The following is a 21,592-nucleotide window of genomic DNA, read 5'->3' on the forward strand; positions in this document are numbered from 1 at the left end:
TTGCCAGAAAAGGATCCCTTAGACTCAAATCCTTTGCATTCCATCTCATAGTATCCAAAACAAAAATCCTACGACTTTGACCCCATTAGAATTCTGTGGACACAAAATCCCAAGGATAATTGGTGTCGCCCTTCCATACTGCTGCTGCTACAAAATAAAAATGTCCTTTGATCCCCTTCAAGTGGGATATATGCTGCCTTTTCTTTCAGACCAATAGGACAAAAGAGAACTGAAGCATGAGCTAAAGGTGGTTAAGGGATGGTAGGATCAAAGCTCTTGGGGATGGAGAGAAGACATTAATGAAATAGATTATAACGCACAACCGCCCTTATTTATTACTTAGGCTAAGATGCCAATCACCTCAGCTCTTCCTCCCATTGAAGCCACAGGACAGGCATGCTTTCTTGCCTCACTCAGGAATTTTTCTTTTTTTCTTTTAAGTAATCTCTCCGCCCAACGTGGGGCTTGAACTCAAGACCCTGAGATCAAGAGTCGCATGCTCTACCAACTGAGCCGGCCAAGCAGCCCAAGAATTTTTTTTCTTGAGGCTTGTTACTGTGGTGGCTTCTCTGAGTGTGTGTCAGCGGACGGGTGTACAAAATAACGTCATTACAAACCCTCAGTTTTTCTCTGCAGTTTTCCCTTTCCTCCCTGTTGCGCCAGTCATACGGGTGCTGACATTCAATCATTCGGGGCCATTCGTTTACTGAATATTAACGAATGCCTACACGGGCCTGCCATGGTTTCAAGTGCTGGGGACCCAAAGGCAAAGAGGGACAAAGCCGTTGCCCTCAGGGAGCCTGTATGCAAGTGGAGTTAGACAACAAACAGGTAAATACACAGTACGACGTGAGCTGGTGAGGAGGACCATGCAGAGATGAAGCAAGGTCAGGTCAGTGGGTAGAAAACGACGGAGGTTGGTCTGTAGGTGCTCTTGCTGTTCTAGAGAAGGCAGTGGTGGGTAAGGATTGTCCTAAGGCTCTCGCCCTCCTGATTTTCACACTCTTGTATAATCCCACCTTCAGCGTGGGCTGGACTTAACAGACTCACTTCTTTTTTTTTTTTTATTTTTTTTTTTATTTTTTTATTTATTTTTGGGACAGAGAGAGACGGAGCATGAACGGGGGAGGGGCAGAGAGAGAGGGAGACACAGAATCGGAAACAGGCTCCAGGCTCCGAGCCATCAGCCCAGAGCCTGACGCGGGGCTCGAACTCACGGACCGCGAGATCGTGACCTGGCTGAAGTCGGACGCTTAACCGACTGCGCCACCCAGGCGCCCCTTAACAGACTCACTTCTAACAAAGAGAATGGGGCAGAAATGACGAATGTCACTTCCAAGATTAGGGTATAAAAAGACTGCGGCTTCCATCTTGGGTTCGCGCGCTACTTCCTGGCCCCTCCCCTGCTCTGGGGGAAGAGGCCACGGCAGGAGGCAGCCTCAGGTGAGTGAGCTTGGAGGTCAGTCACCCCCCATTCTGGCCTCCAGGCGACTGCAGCCTGTGAGTCGGGTTCGTCCAGTTAAGCTCCAGCCAGATCCCTGACCCATGGACACTGAGACATGGTTTTAGTTCTCAGCACGAAGTTTTAGGACAATTTGTTACGCAGCATCGGGTAAGTAATACATTGGTCAAGGATGATTCTCTAAGGAAATTACCTTGAAAAGGGATAGGCCATGGGAAGACTTAAGGGAAGACAGTGTAGGGAAATAGGGGGCGAGTGCCAAGGCTCTGACACAGAAAGAAGCAAGGCGGATAAGGAAAGAAGTGAGAAGGCCAGTGAGGTCTGTCACGGGTAACGAGACATAACCAATAGGAGGAAGGCCACTATTCGAATCACCACTAATTGGCTTAAACAATAACCAATAGAACAGTAATAGTAATCGCTAGTATTTGAGTATTTAAGTACACTAGGAACCGTGCTGAGTGCCGTATTTCATTCATTCTTCACAACAACCCTATAAAGTTGGTATTAGCATTAGTCAATTTTACAGATAAGGAAACGGGGGGTCAGGAATCTTAAGACACTTTCCTGCATTCACAAGTTAGAAAATGGTAGAGCCAAGATTTAAACCAGGCCTCCCACTTCAGGGTTCTTACCCTTCCACACAGTACTATTTTGGAAGGAGGCCTCTAGAAAGAAAGCCTCTTTCACTCTTGAAAGAGGATCAAAAACAAAAACAAACAGAAAAACCCAACCCAAACCCCAAGATGTTGTTTAAGCCAACGGTGCAGTCTCCATCTGCTAGACGCTCTAGGAGGTTTGATTTTCTTGTGGAGCTCTTTTAATAGAATTGGTTGAGGCATCATCTACACCATTTTTGAGGTTGGACTCAAATCCGCATGGCAAACTGAGAAAAGCACACAGGTAGCTTTTCTCTTTGACATACGTTAAATGCCTTACATAACAAACAGGGAACCTACTGAGGGTTTGTATTATTGGATACAATATCAATATATCCTATTTCAAGCAATTTTATGCTTAGCCTGGTTTCTTATTCAGATACCTCATACCAAACCAGATCTGCTATAGAACGTGCTTCCCTTCTGGCTTATTAACCTCTGTCTTGAAGCTTAGAAAAGATTATGGATGCTCCATCTTAATTTCTTTGTGAAAAGAGGAGAAACACAATTTCTCTTCGCTTTTTATCTGTATTCTATAAATAGGAATGCTGTTTTAAAATATCTTTCTTGAAAGCAATGGCTTTAGCAGACTGATAACCTTCCATACAGGGCTCCACAAATTTGTATTATAGTGCTGCCCTGGGCTAGAGGAAACAAAAATAACAGCAATTTTTTGCTTTTAAGTTGTCACCTGGAAGAAATGAGTGAAATCAGCTTGTTTGACACGTTACTGGTATTATAATAACATTAGTAACTAACGCTGATTGACAGCATACTCTATGGGCCAGATATGCCCTAAGCACTTTCGATAGATTATCTAAATTAATAGTTATATTTCTATATGGCAAGTGTTATTGTTATCTCAATGTTACAGATGAGGAAACTCAGACAGAAAGAGGTCAAATAACTTGTCCAAGGCCACATAGTTAAAGAGTCTTTGGGCCAAGGCCAAGACCCAGGCGGTATGATTCCAAAAATGCAACCTCTTAATTCATCCGCTAAAAGATATTCAGGATCCCGAGCACATCAGTTTCTCCTCCTAAGATATACTTACACACACACACACACACACACACACACACACACACACACACACAAAGGAAAAAGGGCCCATTAAAATAAATTCCCCTAATACATATACATATCTAAATGTATATGTATTAGCCAATCTAAAACTTTTACAATATCCTACTGTCCCAGTAACTGAATATTCTTTCCTATAATTATTCTTTACTATGTAAGTACATGCACATATAAGTGATATAATTTTAGACACGGATAAAAACTACACACACACACACACACACACACACACAAACACACAATGCGGAGAAGTTTATTCCTTTAAAGAGGTTCATAATTTAGCTTTTTCACTGCTGAATCATCTCAGTTTTTAGAAAATTCTGGGTACAGTCTCATTTATCCTTGGTCTCTTTTATTTCTCTGCTCAAACGTCACCTTCTCTGAAAGGCCTTCACTAGCTACTCACTCTCTCACCCTTCCCATCCCTATCCTTCTTTTTCCATTTATACCACTACCTTAAGTCACATCACGTATTTATTTTATGTATCCGCTGTTAAAAAATAAACTGCTTGTGGGTCAGTTTGTTCCCTGCTATATCCCTACTACCTAAACTGTGCATGCATATAGTATGTGCTCAATAATATTTATGGAATGAATGAATGAATGAAAAAGAAAGAAAGGAAGGAAGGAAGGAAGGAAAGAAGGAAGGAAGACAGGAAGGTTCCCTTTGAGGAGAGCAACTTGTTGAGGGCCAGCAGCAGCAAGAGCCAGTCCGCTCAGTGCCCTGACCTCCTCTCCCCACCCCCAATCTTGTCACCTGTAGCCCTGGGTTCTCAGCCTTGTTAAAGATGTGAATTCCGACACGAGCGAGGAAACGAGGTAAGGGCGAGGTGCACACTGACTTCTGTAAGCAAGGACAAGTTGGGGAGGAGCGGAGATGATAAATCCCGCCATACTGGTTTCGGTTGTGAGGGAGTGGGAGAAAAACAAAGGGGTAAAAGACACGGAAATGGGGCCATTTGCAATCTTTAGTTTACCTTTACCGCTATACACAATCTGTCTCCAAGTATTTTCCTTCTTTCTTAGCAGTTTTCCTATCCTCCTATCTCCATTCCTACACTTATGCTCTCCTTACATTACATAAATGCCGCCTAATGCACTGTCTTACAATGTTTTCTTCCGCTCATCCATTCTGCACAGGCATGGATGAAACAAAACACAACACAACTCTGGGGGTGTCCCCAAGCTTAGGAATCTTTAATGGCCCCTTTATACTGACAAAGAGAAAACGACTTATCCTGGAACACTCTTATTTATTTTTCAGGTCTGCCACCTTCAATCCCCCATGAGGTGCTGGAAGGCAGGCTATGGCCGTCTTGTTTGCCATCCGCAGTGCCCGGGATGTGGCTGGCAGAGTGGATGCTCATGGAACAATCCTTGTTTCAGGAGCATCTCTCTCCCATTCCGGTCTGTGTTCAGCACATAATACTCTGCACTGCACGTTAAAGCACTTCATCGTAAACGCAATTTGTTTCCTTTTTCACGTGTATAACTCTGTCTGCCCTCTCCAAACCACATCAGGCTTTTTAGGACAGACTCCACCATTTCTTAGGGCTGTGCCCCTACTAGGTCCGTATCTGCTGTACAATATGGACCCCGATAATTTAGATATGGAAAGAATTCATTAAAAAATTGCAAATCGCACAATAACTGTTCCTGGATAATTTATAAAGTTCCAAATAGAGAACAACAAAAAACCCCCCAAGAATCTAAGCACAAAAGGCTGGATTTGGGGTCTTTATAAGTATTTGAAAGCACACACTGGTCGATTTGGGTATACTTCCTAGGAGTCCAGTCTAAGGGATGTTACAGAAGATTATGCCGACAAAAAGATTCTTGTCTAGTGATCTGGGGACTATCTATAATTTTAATGTTTCAAGGAAACAAAAAGAAGGGTGGGGAATGGTGGGCCATAGAACTCGATATGGTCTCATATTTCTAGAAATGCGAGACACTCTTTGGTCAGAATGGCACTAAACGGTCTGCTTTTTATGTACACTTTTTTCTTTTTTTATCCCTACAGAGACTTTGTAGGCACCTGTGTGTTATACCAACTAATTAGAGCACTTAGATGTTACAGCTATATGCAATTTATAAATAATTAGTTTGTAAAGTGCTTTGAAAATAGAAAGTGCTGTGTAAGTACTCAAATTATTATTTATTAAAAGCCTTTGGTATGTAATCACTTTATTTAATGATTGGCTCTTTAAAAGGCACAGTGCTTTACAGCTGAACGAGATTTCTGATTTTAAATCATTAATATTCGTTTCAGTGAAAAGCTATTAGCAAATCAGAGGTACGGATCAAGTTATTTTTTCGCAGTTTATATATAAATATATTTGACTCCTGTTTATCTCCCTTACCCTTTTAAGGACCAATTCAATCTTCTGTCAGATGCCACAGACTTTATGCAGATTGTTCCCACTCGTACCCGACTCTTGGTTACCCCTCCAGTCCTGCCCTCAGTCTTTTCCTTCCACCCATCTGCCTTTCTAAAGCTGTTTTGCATCAACCTGTGCATTTACGGCCACTCTAAGCAGATTCAAGATCGCAAGCCGCAAGATCAGTGATGATAAATCTTCTTCGGAGCAACGAAGCCACGTGATATGGAGGTAGTCACGTGAGGGCATTTCCCACATGTACTGCTATTAATTACTTCAGTCTATGATCATCATCCTACACCTCTATGTCCACTAATTAAGCCTTGCTTTCATCTCCTGGAGGTCTTGGTTCAGAGGTATTACACTTCAGTTAAATAACCCTGTTTCCCATCCCCATAGGACTACTCAGAGGCAAACGTTTTTGATTCTCACCTATCCTCTTAGACGTTCCCTGCATCTTCAAGGGCTAATTTCCTTGCAGTGACATTGGCTTTCCAGAATCTCTTCTGGATCACTCTAGGAGAACACTATCCTGGCCCTATGACTTTGACCTTCCCTCATCCCCGCTCCCAGTAACATTCAGCTCGTCAGTGCCCTACAGTGTACTTGCTTGATTGGAAAACCCAAACTAAGTCCTTTTCCGATATAGTGAGTGCTAACGTTTAGCCCTGTTAGGCACTAAACTAATACGCCTAGTGCCCAACAACCTGTTAATGTCAATCAGCACTTTTCTGTCCTCACGTGACTCATTCAATGCCATTTTTTCCCTCTTTGAAAGCACTGGCTTCCACGACTCTACTTTCTATACCTCACTGGCTGCTACTTTTATACCCAATCTTTAGTACTGAGCTTGCCCAGAGCTTGGTCTTGGGCCCACTTCTTTTATCAGACTCCAGTTTCTCCATAGAAATACATACATACATCATTTTTATGGCAACAACTCACTTTTTTAAAATTTGAGTGAGTCAGAGAGAGAGAGGGAGGGAGGGAGGGAGGGAGGGAGAGAGAGAGAGAGAGGGAGAATCTTAAGCAGGCTCCACGCTCAGCACAGAGTCCAATGCAGGGCTCGATCCCACAACCCTGGTGGCATGATCTGAAGAACTCACAAAGTCTCTAACTTAAATATCTTTCAGGGCCTCCAACTCACATATCTACCGTCTACCACGTTCACAATGGAATTTTTGATTCCAGTTACCTTTTCCACTTTCCAACCTATGTCTCCCCTTAAGCTTCCCATTTCAGTAATTTGGCCCCAAACTTAGACGGAGGTCATGTTTTCTCACCTTCCACATCCGATTCCTGAGGTTCAGCTCTCAAGTGTATTTCAAATCAACCCTCTCTTGTCCATTGCTAGCTTGCTGCCCTTCCAGGCCAATGACACTCTTACAGCTTCTCTGCTTCTACTCTGGCCTCTCTACAACTCACTCCTCTACAGTCATCAAAGTATTCAGATGTCATTCCCATTGTACTTAAAACCCAAACCCCTTACCACCCCAGCTCTCCTTCCTACCAAATCCATAGCGTAGGCCCTTCTTTCTCCTCCTTGCTTACCATGCTACCGAGAAGCAAATCTTTCAATACTTTTAATTCCTCAGACCGCCAGCTTTCTGCTTCAGGACCTATGCACAGCTATTCCACCAGAATGCATTCTCTCGTTTTTTGCAGCTAGCCCCTCCTCTTCCTGTAATCTCTGGAGGAGCTTCCCTGACTTCCTTACCAAGATTAGAAATTCGAAATGTCTAATTGTCGGAATTTCTAAACGTCTAATTGTCTATCAGGCATTGTGCTGCAAGCCAGTACAGTGGGCAGACAGCATAAACGCTAACAACAGCCTAGCAAATCCAAGACCGGGAAACCCAAGAGTATAACGAAAGCACACACAACTACCCAAACTAGGGTACGGAGTCGGACATGTTAAGTTCTCTCCTAGAGTACGGCAGGGTAAAAGTGTTCCAGGAAGACGGGACAGCAAAAACAAAGGCCCCAAAGCAAAGAGTGCTGGGGGCGGGGTGCTCAGGTTCAAAGGCTGCCAGAGATTTAGGGTGAATGAAGAGTCAAGGTGGGGTAGGACATGTATGAGACGAGGTTGATGAGATTAACAGGACAGCTTAGAAGCGGTTCGCTAATATTTTAAGTTAAAAAAAAAAAATCATTTTCCCAACATGGAATTTCCTTCTCCCCATCCTTAATGCAACCTTGGGCTATACCTAGATACCCACCTAAGGACTGAAAATGTTATCTGGTCACTCCAGTTTCCTCCTTTTATAATATAAACTCTCTTGACCTACTTAGATCATTTCCGACAAAATATTTTATTAGTGTCCTGAAATTAAAGCAGTAAACTGGTATCTATCCTATAAATGCTGCCACAAAGATCGTGCTAGATCCTACCTAACCTTCCTGTGAAACCATAATTCTCACAATTCTTTCAAATTATTCCCCACCCTTGCCCCTTGCCCGACCTAAGTCATAGCAAAGAATGCAATTCTCCCATGAATTACTAAAAAGTATCCAACAAGAAGCTAAACCCTCCTCCCATTTCCACCTTTTTTTTTTTAAACCAATCCCAGTCTAGCTGGGGTCAGGCTCCACCGCATCTCTCCTTCTCCCCCAATCACAGCCATGAATGCATATTGCATATTCTTTTGAATTCCCTTGATCAAAGTCCTTTCAAGGCCTGTAATTTTCTCACAGCTTACTTTCACTGCTGACTCAATTAAAAGAAAAACAAACAACCCTGAAAGAGCCAATCTTCCAGACGAAGCAACAGAAACCACTCAAATTCGTTTAAATGAAAGAGGGAATTTATTAGATGAATACAAAGGTTCTTGCGGGGATTCCAACAGCTGTAATGGGTAAGAGCTAGAAGCACGCCTTGCTGAAGACACATCGGGTCGTGATCACAAACTTCTATTTCTGGGTTTTTTGCCAGATCACGAAGACAATATCCTAGAGGACAGTCCTCCCTGTATAGTGCGTGAGGGACTAGGATGTGGACTCCTTTCTGCTTGCTTTTTGATCCTTATATTCCTTTATGCTGGCCTCAAACTTGTCAAGCACATGCTGGCAGACATTCATGAGCTCATTCAAGCCTCTCTGAAATGGCTCCACAGCTGGAAGAGTACCTCGAGTCTGAATGCGTAAGTTAATTTTGCTCTCTGAAGGATGGGTTGTAGTGTAACCACAAAATTCCACTTCCGGGTTCTTCATGATCATGTAACGAAGAGAATTTCCTAGGGTATGGTCCTCCTCGTGCAATACAAATGTCACACAGTGTCTATCTGTTCCAGCTGCCTGGACCATTTCCAGGGCTGTCTTCCTCTCGCCTTCAGCCATTGAGGTCTTCAATCCAGATATTTTTCTACACACATATTTTTTATAAAAATGAGATCATACTGAATATGGTTTTGCAACTAGCTTTTTTTTTTTTTTTTTGCATTTACTGTATCACACTGGCAACACATTATACTCTAATGCACTCCAATTACACAGAACTGTTAGGATTAGCCCCTTATTTTCCTGCCTCCACATAGTCTATCAGTAAGTATGTAATTATTGCCTCCGGTTTTTTCCCCACCCCATCGGACCGTCCACATGGCCACAGGGGAGTCCCCTTAACACACAAATGTTTGTTAAAATCTTCTTTTGGCACAGTCATAAGGAAGGGATAAGATTACAACAGGGTGGGCTCTGCTAGGGAATGAAAAGGCGTAGAAATGTTTAAAGGCGTAGAAAAACATAGATCTTTTTAAAAACAGACTGTAGATTACCATCGTGCAGGCCCCACTATGGTTTCCATTTTCAGGAGATTAACTAGAATGGAAATTCCGGGATATGTAAATCAAGCAGGAGGGAGGAAGAGAACTGAGCGCACAGAGTAATTTGGACCGCAGTTACAGGGGCTTAGGCCTGACTGAACGCACCAATAGCAGCACTCGGAGAACAGTGGCCTGGTGCGCGATCTAACGTTAGCTTTATTTACTCTCGCTGTTTTAACTGGGGGTGGGGCAATGTGGGGACTTAAGTCCGGCCTCACAACTTGTGCTCCCTCCAGGACATCTAGTGGTACTGAGCGTTTCTACTCCAAAACATCCATGTGTCTTCCCCTCTCTTCCCAGTCGGGGCCCCCTCTCCCCGCTCAGGCGCCCACTTCTCTCCCCTCCCCTGTCCTCCCAGCCAGGCGCTCGCTGTCTGGTCGGGCCGTGGAGGCGGAGGCCCCGGCCGACCACCGGCCCCTCCGCCACCCGCTCGGGGCGCAGGGCGCGGCCCGCTCCTCCCGCCCGCCTCCCCCCCCCCCCCCCCCCCCCACTGCCCACCCGCCTCCACGGCCGTTACCTCTCCAACTCCTGGTCTTCTTCCATCGCGGGGGCGGCTTCCGGGATCCTCAGGTGGTGCTGCTGGATCGGAGGCTCTAACCCATATCGCGAAACGTGCAGGCGGAGCAGGAAGGAAGGAACGACCGACGGAAGGAGCCGAAGACGGAAGGAGGGAGGAGGAGCCGCAGCGGCGCGGCACTGCCCAGCCGCTGGGCGGGGCGTGTACGTTCCGCCCGGAGGCCCCGCCCACAGGCCCCGCCCCCGGCGCGAGGAGGGCGGCGGCGAGGTCCGAGTTGCTCACCTGGAGTTCCCGGAGCTTAGTCTGTCCGCTGAGCCAGCGGGGAGAGGTGGGGTCGGGCTCCCGTCCCCTCTCGAGGCCGAGAACCGCCCGTGGGCGCTTGGGTTCAGCCCTCGGCACCTTACCCCAGGTGATGGCGAAGGGGGCGGGGCCTTACCTGTCGGCCCCCAAATCACCTTCCTTCTTAGGGCGGAATCGGGCCTTTAAGATTTGCCGCTCCACCCGTGTTACTCCCTGGCGGGACCCCAAGCCAGAAGGGGGTAGGGGGGTGGTGTTCATGGGATGGCAGGTTTAAACTATAGTTGATCGATACACCTTGATGAATTTTACAACAGAATAGGATGGGTTTAAGTCTGAGTTTGCGTCATCCGGGACCTTGCGGCTGCACACCTCAAATGGGTCAAAGGACAAGCGTTCGTAGAGGAGAGTTTGGAAGGAAAACTGCTCTTCTCCCCCCTGCCCCCGCCCTTTCTCTCTTAGGATCTTTCCTACACTTGGAATACGTACGCCCTCCTTTGCTTTGCACTTCCTTTTCCTTTTACCCTTTTAGCTTCATAAACCTCCTTCACCTGCAGAACCTCCCTCTTACCTTTGTTCCCAGGTGCTCTCCTGCCTCCGCCTCGGCAACCTTTCACCACCCAGACTCGCTCCCCGCCCTCCTTTTTCCTTTGTACCTCTCCTCTCTCTCTTCTCCGCGGGTGTTCTTCTTCGCCAAAAACCCTTCTCCCTTCTTCGATCTCCTACTCCCCTCGCCTTTCTCGGCCCGGTCAGCCCCCCTGTCCCTACCACCTTACCCCAGAGTCCTCTCACCCCCGACACACCTATATTTCTGCTTTCCTGCGCCACCTGTTCTCCTGCCCCCAACCCGATTCCCCTAGATGCTCACTGCCTCCCCCCAGCCGTTCCAGTCTCCTCGCGGCGGTCCGCGGTGAGCGCAGAGGCACTTCTTGAGCGTGTCTTCAGCGGGGGGATCAGGCGAGCGGCGGGGACAGCCGAGACCGGGTGGGGGGAGGGCCAGCGGCGAGGGCGGAGTGGGCTCACTCTAACCCGGGAGTGACGGCCCCGGCCTGGCCCGCCCCCCGAGCTCTGGGATAAGCGGAGTTTCTCTCTGGCCCGCCTCCTCCCCGCCCTACGCTGCCGCCCATTGGCCCAGGCGCGTGTCGGGTTGGGCCGCTCGGCCCCGGCGCTCGCCCCCGGGAAGGCAGCAGGGGCGGTTGAGAAGTGAAGTCTTGGCCAGAGTTTGCTTCTTGCCAGGAAATCCGCGGTGGCGGCCGTGGCGGCGGCGGTTCCCCGCGTAGCGGAGGCCGACTGGCTCCCGGCTCCCTCGGCGGGCCGCGGAGAGCGGAGCTGGCGCTGGGCTGCGGCGTCAGGAGCCGGCGCGCGCCCCGGGCGGCCGCGCTTTCCCAGTGAGTAACTTTGCCCTGCCCGCCTGGCCCCGCGCCCTGTCGCGGGTCCCGGGCAGCCGCCTCAGGTGCGGGCGGCGGCGGGGTGCGGGGCAGCGCCGCGCCGGGCGAGGCGGCCGACCTCCGCGGCTCTGCTCCTGGCTCGCCCGGGCTGCGGGAGACGTGGACCCGGACCCGCTGTGGGGCTGGCCGCGCTCGTCCGGGGAGGAGGGGACGGGTTGTCCTGCGCCGGGCGCCCGCCGCCGGCCAGGCGCCTGGGAGAGGCGGGAGGCCCCCGGCTGTTGGCGTTTGGTGGTTCCGGCCGCAGTGTTGCTGATCCTCGCGTCGTTTGCTGTTTTCAGGAGGGGAGAGGTGGGCATGAGTTTCTTATGTCGTGTGTGTGTGTGTGTGTGTGTGTGTGTGTGTGTGTGTGTGTGTGTGTGTGTGTGTGTGTGCGCGCGCGCGCGTGTGCGCGCGCGCGCTGTAAATGAGAGTGGCACTAACTGCCTTGCGTTGGATCTTGTTCTCCGGGAAAGGAATAGGGAGAGATACCCACCGTCCCAGCCTGTTGCCTACGAATTCTCACCTTTCCCTTGAGGCTGGAGCGGGTGGGACATCACACGTCTCCGAGGGGGTAGTTTCAAAATGTGGATCTCCATTTGGAAGCAGTTGCACACAAAGCACCGTTCAGGAAAGACATCACTCGCTTTCAAAGCTTTATGCCATATGTTTCAGGCGAAGGACTTTTGACGAACGCAGTGTTTCTTGTGATGTTTCAGTTTGCAATTAACATTAGGAATCAAGACGTTCGTATCTGCCCGGAGCTACAGTACACTCGGGCATGGGCTTAACTGTATAGATGCTTCTCTTTAAATCACAGAAACCAGAAGTTGAGCGTAAAGCAGTGGCAGAAGACAGTTGTGAACTCCGCTTTATGGGGACTGCCTTCACTTTAAGAATTTCACGTTCTCGCAAGCGGTAGGACTTATTTGTCAATTGGCCTTTGTCCCAGGACAGGTTTTGATTTTTTTTTTCTTGCACCTACTATGACGCAGCACTGATGAAGTTGGATCTCAGTAGATCAATTTATTTTCTTTTGACACATTTGATTCCCACCTTCACAGTCCTTTAGAAAATGGACTTTGATCTAGTATCTGTTTTGGCCAGTCAAAGCTTTGTTGAGCCTTGGAAAACAGAAGTTTTGCCTCTTTAGCTTGAAGTCCCACATGTGGGTTTTCCCAGAGGGGTAAAATGTAGGCCAAATCAGAACTGAAGTACAATAACACTACTTTTAATTTGGCCCCCTTGTGTATTAAGGTTCCTAGTTGGGTGTCTTGTTCCTCTCTCCTCATCAGGTTGGAACATTTTCATTCTTTATTTGTTCAGCACATGATAGAGTGCCTACTGCCTGCTAGACATTGATGGCAGGGGTCAGTTCTTTCCCTGAAGGTGATCACGGTCTTATTTGGAAGTCGATCCATACCTGTTCCACTATATTTTGAACACAGTGCTGTGGGGACTTACAAAAGGGAGCATTTCTGACTGAGGTTTGCTAGGGAAGGCCTCATCTAGGCACTTCTGCTTCACGTTGCTGAGGAATTTTGCCTGGTACATTCCAGGCAAAGAGACTAACGTGTAGGGTGTTGCTTTATGAGATCCACAGGGAGTCTCTGGCTGAGGAACGCAACGTTTGGGGCTGGGGTAGTAGTCAGGGGTTGGTATATTACTCCTTTCAGACGACTCAGCACTTTGCCTTGATTACAGTAGGCACTCAAGCACTTGTTGAACTGACTTGAACAGAGACATAAAGGGTTCTATATGCCAAATTAAGAAAGTTGGACTTGATCCCCTCAGTGATACAGAGCTGCTAATTTTAAGTAGGAGAACGTGTTGATAACATTTGTATTCCAGAAAGATATCTGCAGCCGTCTGGAGGATGGTGGGGGTCCACATGGGAGACAAAGAGGGAACCGTTACACTCTAGGGGTTAAGGGCTCAGGGCTTCTCAGTTCGCATTGCCTGGGTTTGAATCTGGTTCTGTCACTCACTCCGTAACCCCTTTCTTTTTTAGGTTTTTCATTTCATAGGGTTTGGGGGATAAAAGGGGAAAAAAACACGTATATTACTTAGAACAGTGCTTGGCACATAGTGAGGATTTGGTAGATGCTAGCTAGCTGTTACTCTGAAGGCAGTGGAGCAGAGGAAGAGCTATCATGGTGTTGAGGAGGTTTATTTGGTTGGATTAGGTAAGTGACTAGATGTGATTAATAAGAGAGGATTCCTAGGTCTTTTGACCTGAGTCATTGGAGTGTACTGGTTAAGCTGGCCGTGGAGTGGGTGCAAGAGTTGAAGTCCATTGCTTACCCTGTAGAATTCCCATCCTGAGCTTTGGTTTCCTAACATTTAGGAAATGATCACAGTACCTGTCTAGTAGGGTTTGAGGATCAAGTGAAATTACGCACGTAATGCCCTTGGCAGACTACCTAGCATGTTACAAGTACTCAATAAATATTAGTTGTTCCTTTAGCGATGACGACACGAATGAGCTTGTTTCGGAAGGTTGGGAGATATGAGAAGGAGCAGTTAAAAGCAACTGCTGGTAGAAATGGGGAAGAGAAGATAGCTAGTTTTAGGCCAGTCCAGTGAGGTGCTAATGAACGGTTGAGATATCTGTGATGAAGATGTTGGATAGATGTGCTGGACAGGAGCTAGGAAAAGAATGGAAAAGAGAAAGAGTTGACACAAATCCTTTGTGGGTGTGGTTAGCTTTTTGGAAGATTTGGGGAAAAGGGAGGCATTTATAACACGGCGGTGCCAGGAGTGTGGATACTGTGTATTAGATATCTCTATCCTTTTTTTTTTTTTTTAATTATTTTAATGTTTATTCAGTTTGTGCGTATGTGAGAGAGAGAGAGAGAGCTAGCAAGCGAATTGGGGAGAGGCAGACACAATCCGAAGCAGGCTCCAGGCTCTGAACTGTCAGCACGGAGCCCAGTATGGGGTTCAAACTCACTAAACTCGAGATCTTGACCAGAGGTCAAGTCAGACGCTTAACCCACTGAGCCACCCAGGCGCCCCAGGCATCCCTCTATTCTTAAAATGCATTTTGGCCACAGTCACAGGGGAACTCCGGGCTCTTATACTCTGGTTGGCTCTGTGTCCTTCTCTCCCTCCTCTTTCTTTTCTAATCGCCCCCCCCACCCCAAATTAAAATCTTTTTTATTATGCAGTGTCTTTTAACTTTTCTTTGTTTATGGGGCTAAAGTTCATTCAAGGCCCACCTTCCTATATCAAAATCCAACAAGGTTTCTAGAAGAATCAAAGGACTTGTTTCATAGGTTCCACTCAGGAAGCAGTGTTGATTGAAAAAAAAATGTGTGTGTGTGTGTGTGTGTGTGTATAATTTGACTTGCAAAATATACATATATACACACACATGTATTTTACATATACATGTATATGTACACATATGTATATATTGAATGTTGAATTATGGTTGTAGAAGATTTTGCTAGGCCTAAAATGACCCTGTTACAGGGCCTGGGAAATTTGCAAAGAAAATCCCTTTTAGTTTTCCTCTCCTATGCCTCTTTTCCTCAGAAAGTGCAAAACAGCAGAAAAATCTGTGATTATGTAAGTTTTTTCACTGGTGGAATTCAAAGAAATAACTGTTTTGTGTATTAGTCTAACAAAAATTTATTGAGGGAAATTTTTTAAAAAGCAAGTGCTCATGATATACATCACAATAATTGTCACCGAGTTAGTATGCTTTTAAAGAGGCAGGCGTTGTAGGTTCTGTTCTTTAGAAAGTATGCTTCAGATGAGCAAGGATCCCGTCTGTTTGGCTTATTGAGCAGTTCCTAAGCGCTCAGAATCATAAACAGTAATGTATGCATGAATGAATGAAATGGATCCGTTGGCTTTGAAATGTCTTGGCTCACAGATTTCTCTGAACCTTTGGAACAATCATTGGTCAGAAGGAAAACAAAAGAGGGAGTTGAGCCAGCAAGGAAGCTTGAAGCGGTTCGTGTACCCACGGGAAGATGGGGCAACTCTTAACAGAATGTATGGCTCTTCTGATTCAGTGATTTTAGTACCTACTGCTGTAATTATTGACATGAGTCCTTCCTCTTTCACATTTTACTTTGATTAGTTGTGAAGTGTGGGAGGGAGGGACAGACTTTCGCAGGGTTATTGCTTGGTTCAGAGTTGAACCGAAATAGCTGTGTCATAACTTTGTCCTCTCTTGGTCATTAGCTGAACTCCGGAAGTCTTAATTAGAAAAGCTGAAAAGATAAGAGTCTTGCGGGCAGAGAGGGTTTAAGCATAGCTTACACCTTTATCTTTCCAGCCTCAAGATTTAGGCTATTATTTCTGACAACCAGAATCCCTCAGTGGAGAAGTTATGTGTGGGAAAAAAATTTTTTTTCAAAATTGGGGTAGGAGAAACAAGAAAGAGAAAAAAAAATGCTGAAGATAGGCACTAGGCAAGTAAAAACGATATGCAATATATATACAAGTGTATATGTAGTATATATATTTGTTTACTATATGTAAAATACAATAAACAATCACGTGTCCACTTAAAAAGCATACCAACTTCCATATGTAAAACAAATGAGGTTTTAATTTTTCCTCTTAGAGTTCTTTTAAAATAACAAATTGCCCTAATAGGGCAAGTGTATAATAGGAACCATTGTAAAAAATGTGTATATCCAAGTTATGAGGACCTATATCTCACGTAAAATAAAGTCACTACAATAAAGTGGCTACAATAAAGCTTCTAAAGGCTCAGTTGGCTATTACTTTGTTTTATAGACAAAAGTAAGTCTGGGAAATAATTTATATCCTTTCCGCCACCCTCTTGTACCTCCAAATTGGGAGTTTGGCTACCAATCTAAAAAGTTAGTGGATCATCAGAGTTCTTAACACTGTTCGGTCAAACTACATAATTATTGAGCAAATAAATTGGAGTCCTTCACATTTATCTTTGCTGTGTGACCGTTGCTACTTTTCTTTCACATGATTTTAACGTTTGAACTTTGACTTTTGACTGTATTCAGATAAGCATACTTGATGTGATCAGCACTGGGCTGTATGGGCCACAGAAGATCCTCTCTGCCCTTGTACAACTTAAAATCTTAAAAGACATTCAGTCAAGTTATTAATCATCCCAAGCAGGGTGTCTGATACCTTTGACTTCTAGTACCTTCACTCAGCGCCAGTGACCTTCACTTCTACTGTATTTTAACATTATTCCAAACTTGCCACGTTAGAAATCTTAAGTGTATATATCCTGTTCTCTGACCACAGCTTCTCTCCTCTCCTTCCAGCTTTCTCACACCCACACTCTATACTACAGTGCCCTTCCTCTTCGCAGAGACCGCTTGCCAGTCTCTTCGTTCCGCCCCACCTCCCGTACCCCGTTGTATTAACATCTGTTGGCCTGGAGGTCTTCTCTGTCCAGTTTGGAGTCCCTTGTTAAGCACCTGGAATATGCTTTCAGTGCCACCTCTGCCTCTCTTGAACTTGTTTTAGTGCTGTGCCTGCCAGATCATGTCCCAGTTCCATTCGCTCTGCCTTCTCTCCCTGAGTTGCTTTGGTAACACCAATGAAAGGCTAGGCTCTCCATGCAGGTGACTGGCTCTCGGACCCCCCACCCCCACCCCCGGTCAGTTGTGTTTATTTGGCACCGACTGAGTTCTCGGACACTGAGCTGAGAATGTTCCCTCGTCGCTTACCTTCCAGAGGAGATGCACATTCATCAAGTGATGGCACTCGCTGCGGTGACAAAGTACGCTAAGCGCTTTGGAGGAAGAGTGTAGGGCTATGTTGTCCGATACTGTGGTCACTAGCCCGTGTGGCCAGTCTAAATGGAGATTTCCTGTGTGAGGCACACACCAGATTCTGGAGACTTAGCCTCCGCTTAAGGTGAAATATCTCTAGCTTTTATATTGCTTACATGTCGAGATAAGGTGATAATATTCTGGGTATATTGGGTTAACTAGAATATTAAAATAATTCATTCACTTGTTCTTTTTTTCTTTCTGTTTTTTTTTTTAATGTGGCTACAAGAACATTTAAAATGACCCGTGTGGCTCACACCCTGTTTCTGTCGGGTAGCTCTGCTGTAAGGTGTCTTCTGGGGATAAAATGAGGGGAACCAGGCTCTGGGGAGCTCGATGTTCCGGAAACGGTCCCCGAGGAATTCGTCTCTGAACAGATACCTGGCTGAGTAGGTGTTACACAGGTAAACCCTCCTCAAAAGAAGCAGTCAGAGGTGGACAGACAGCCCTTTGAAGGAGGACGAGAAGACGGACGAGAGAGCCAGGAGAGAGAGGCCTGGGATGAGGCCAGGGAGGGAGGCAAGGCCGGATCACGTAGGCCTTGTTGGCCCTAAGTAAGGACTCCGTTCTTCATCCCTCATGGGTTGTTCCAGACCTTCCCCATTGACCAACCCTTTTGTCCAAGCCCCACTTCTGCAGTCTGCAAGTAGTCTGGCCACCTCATAAACGATCTGGTTTGATCTCTCAGGTTTCTGTCCTTCCCCTTCCCAGCTGATGTACGTAAGTGTCAGATCTGTGGGAGGCTAGCTTTTCCACACGTGTTCTTGATCCCATCCTTCAAAGTCCTTCTCAGGAGAGGCTGTCTTTGGTTAACTCCCTTCTGTGTTTAATCCCTTTCCCCCTGCCGGCTTTTCCGTATCAGCTTAAATACGCTCTAGTCTGAAACCTTTAAAACAGAGCTCCACTGACATCCCCCTCGAGTTATTCTTCTTGCAGAATAACAAAATATTTTGGGGCGCCCGGGTGGCTCAGTCGGTTAAGCGTCCAGCTTCGGCTCAGGTCGTGATCTCACGGCTTGTGAGTTCAAGCCCCGCGTCGGGCTCTGTGCTGACGGCTCGGAGCCTGGAGCCTCTTCAGATTCTGTGTGTCTCTCTCTCTGCCCCTCCCCCACCCCCATTCACACTCTGTCTCTCTCTGTCTCTCAAAAATAAATAAACATTTAAAAAAAAGAATAACAAAATGTTTTTTGTTGTTTGATGTTATATTTTATTTAAAACAATATTTTTAAAAATGTATTAACATGTGGTCAACATAAAAGTAAGATATTTGACTTCTTTTCCTATTAAGTATTTGGAATCTGGTTATATTTTACCCTTGTAAGTAGCATATCTCAATGCAGACCCTAAATTTTCAGGGGCTAGAGTAAAAGGAATCTTATCAAAATAATAATTTAACAAGAGTGTTTTATACTGCTTCAGTTTTTCTTGCGGCAAAAAATAACAGAACCTAAGATTTGCCCCCTTAACCATTTTCAAGTGCACAGTACCACAGCAGTGTTAAGTATATTCATACTGTTGTACCAACAGAGGTCTAGAACTTTTCCATCTTGCAAAACTAAAACTATACCCACTAGACAACAGCCCCTGTTTCCTCCTTCCCTGACCCCCCCTGGTTTCTGTGGATTTGGATACTTTAGATACCGCATAGAGGTGGAATCCTACAGTATTTGTCTTTCTGCGACTGGTTTATTTCACTTAGTGTAAGGATCTGAAGGTTCGTCTGTGTTACGGCATGTGACAGAATTTCCTTCTTTTTAAGATGGTGTAATATTAATAACATTGTGCCTTCCTCTGTTGATGGATATTTGGCTGGCCGCTATCTCTTGGCTGTCGTGAATAGCGCTGCATTGAACATGGGTGTGCAAATATCTTTTTGACACCCTGCCCTCAATTCTTTAGGAATCTGATTCTTTAAATACCAGAAGCGGGATGGCTGGATCATAAGGTCATTCTATTTTTAATTTCTTTAGAACTCTATACTGTTTTCCATAGAGGCTGTGCCATTTTACCGTCTCCCCAATAGTATGTAAGGGTTCCAGTTTCTCCACATCCTCACCAACACTTGTTATTCTGTTTTGTTTTGTTTTGTTTTTTTGATTATAGCCATCCTACCAGGCATGAAGTGACAACTCATTGTGGCTTTGATTTGCTTTCTCTGGTAATTAGCAATAATTAGTGACGTTGAGCATCCGCTCGTTATGTTGTTGGCCATTTGTAGCTCATCTTTGGAGAAATGTCTGTTCAAGTCCTTGGCCCATTTTTTAACTGGACTGTTTGATTTTTGTTGATTTGTAGTAGTTGTTTATAATTCTGGGTGTTCGCCACTTGTCAGATACGCTCTTTGCAGATATTTCCCCTGTTTTAGGTTGCTTTTTCGCTTCATTATTGTGTCCTTTGATGTGACAAATGTGATTCTGTGTCCCATTTGTCCGTTTTTGCTTTTGTTGCTATAATTTTGGTGTTGTATTCAAGAAATCCGTGCCGAATCCACTGTCCTGAAGCTTTCCTCCTGTTTTCTTCGAGGGGCTTTGTAATTTTAGGCCTTTAATCCACCTGAATCAGTTTTTGGATATGGTATAAGATAAGGGTCCAAACAAACTATTTTGAACATACTTCTGAGACTTTGCGCATGGAAACAAGAGGAAAAGGTCTGAAATATATGGAATCGTTTTAATTCCATATGTTAAATTGAATTTAATATATGGGGGGGGATTGATGTGAGTAATTAGGCCAGGAGACGGTTCTCAAATGGTAGTGTCGTATTGAGTCACCAGTATGGAAACTGTAGTCTAGGAAACTGTAGTCAGTAGTCTAGGACTAGCTGTAGTAAAAGGTAAAATGCCTGGGAAGAAACCAAGTATCCGAATGCAGGTGATTGCATCCTCTGTCTCTTTATTACAAATGTGCGATGCTTGTGGTCAGTAGGTGCTGAGCCTACCTCGTCAGGCCATTCTGTCAGAGCCGTTTAATAAGATTTCCAAAGTATCCATAACAATTAGATCTCATATGAAATATTTATTACCCTCATTAATTTTTCTAATTTTAGGCTTTGTGCTTTCATTATAGATGAGATACACTGAGACTTCAATAGACTAATTTCAGAGTTTGTTAAAAATTAAAAAGAATTTTTCTAGGTTTCTGACCTTTTCTTTTTCCAGATATTGAGTACATTTGTCAACACATTTGAATAACGTTTTCCACCTTTGAGAGGTATATAGCATTAAGAAAGCTTTCAGGATTTATGCTGTGAGTCTGGATGTTTTTTAATCCTCTGGTAGCTTTTTTCAGAAAGGACTAAAAAAAATTCAGTGACTCTATTTTGCACGATACAGAAGGATGAGAAAATCTGTTAAACATCAAAGTTAACTTTCAACTAAAGTATATTGTGTTAACTTTTTTTTTATTGTAAAGAGTTTATGTGCTATGAAGTTGTTCAGTCTGATTTTAGTCTTTCTAAGTGTGACCATGTGACTGAATTTTCTTTATTTATAGTTTGGGTTTGCCAGAGGCAATAAATCAAACTTGGTGCTAGAGAAAGCAAAGTAGATTATTAAGTAGTTCTTAAAATGTTTATTCATAGTACACCATTCTTTATGTCTCCATAAAAAATTACTCTTCTGGTTACTTGAACCTTTTGAAAAGAAAATCGTTCTGTTAATAAAGAAATTGCTCTTAAAGTACACTAGGGTTTATGAAAGGATATCTTTCTGGAAGATAAAGCTTATTGTTTTTAAAAATAAGATTTCTAGGGGAGCCTGGGTGGCTCAGTAGGTTAAGCGTCCAACTTCATGGTTTGTGAGTTTGAGCCCCACATCAGGCTCTGTGCTGGCAGTGTGGAACCTGCTTGGGATTCTCATTCTCTCTCTCTCTCTCTCTCTCTCTCTCTCTCTCTCTCTCAAATAAATGAGCTTCAAAAAAAATAAAAATTAAAACTTTAAAAATTTAAAAAATTCTGGGGTGCCTGTGTGGCTCAGTTGGTTAAGCACCCCACTTTGGCTCAGGTCATGATCTCACAGTTTGTGGGTTCGAGCCCCGCATCTGGCTCTGTGCTGACAGCTCAGAGCCTGGAGCCTGCTTCAGATTCTGTGTCTCCCTCTCTCTCTGCCCTCCCACACTCATGCTCTGTCTCTCTCTGTTTCTTAAAAATGAGTTAATGTTAAAAAAGT

At 45.1% G+C, this 21,592-nt stretch overlaps 2 protein-coding genes across 2 annotated transcripts in view; both read right to left on the bottom strand.

Annotated features, from left to right (window-relative positions):
* Nucleotides 1–10,028, bottom strand: part of LOC128776435 (protein POLR1D-like) — a 48,771-nt gene extending 38,743 nt beyond the window's left edge. The window contains exon 1 of the mRNA XM_053900695.1: nucleotides 9,921–10,028. Within this exon, the coding sequence (XP_053756670.1) occupies nucleotides 9,921–9,946 (26 nt within the window). The 5' untranslated portion in view covers nucleotides 9,947–10,028. The remainder of the gene's footprint in view (nucleotides 1–9,920) is intronic.
* On the bottom strand, nucleotides 8,368–10,029 carry LOC109266130 (RNA polymerase I and III subunit D). Its single transcript, XM_019447898.2, has 2 exons — nucleotides 9,921–10,029; nucleotides 8,368–8,946 (listed from the first exon to the last, which is right to left on the bottom strand). Exons 1-2 carry the CDS (start codon nucleotides 9,944–9,946, stop codon nucleotides 8,571–8,573), a joined length of 402 nt encoding a protein of 133 aa, XP_019303443.1. The 5' UTR covers nucleotides 9,947–10,029; the 3' UTR covers nucleotides 8,368–8,570.
* Nucleotides 10,030–21,592: the final 11,563 nt, after the last annotated feature.

The sequence above is a fragment of the Panthera pardus genome, unplaced genomic scaffold (assembly GCF_024362965.1).
Source record: "Panthera pardus isolate Hobbes unplaced genomic scaffold, ASM2436296v1 HiC_scaffold_1, whole genome shotgun sequence".
NCBI lineage: Eukaryota > Metazoa > Chordata > Mammalia > Carnivora > Felidae > Panthera > Panthera pardus.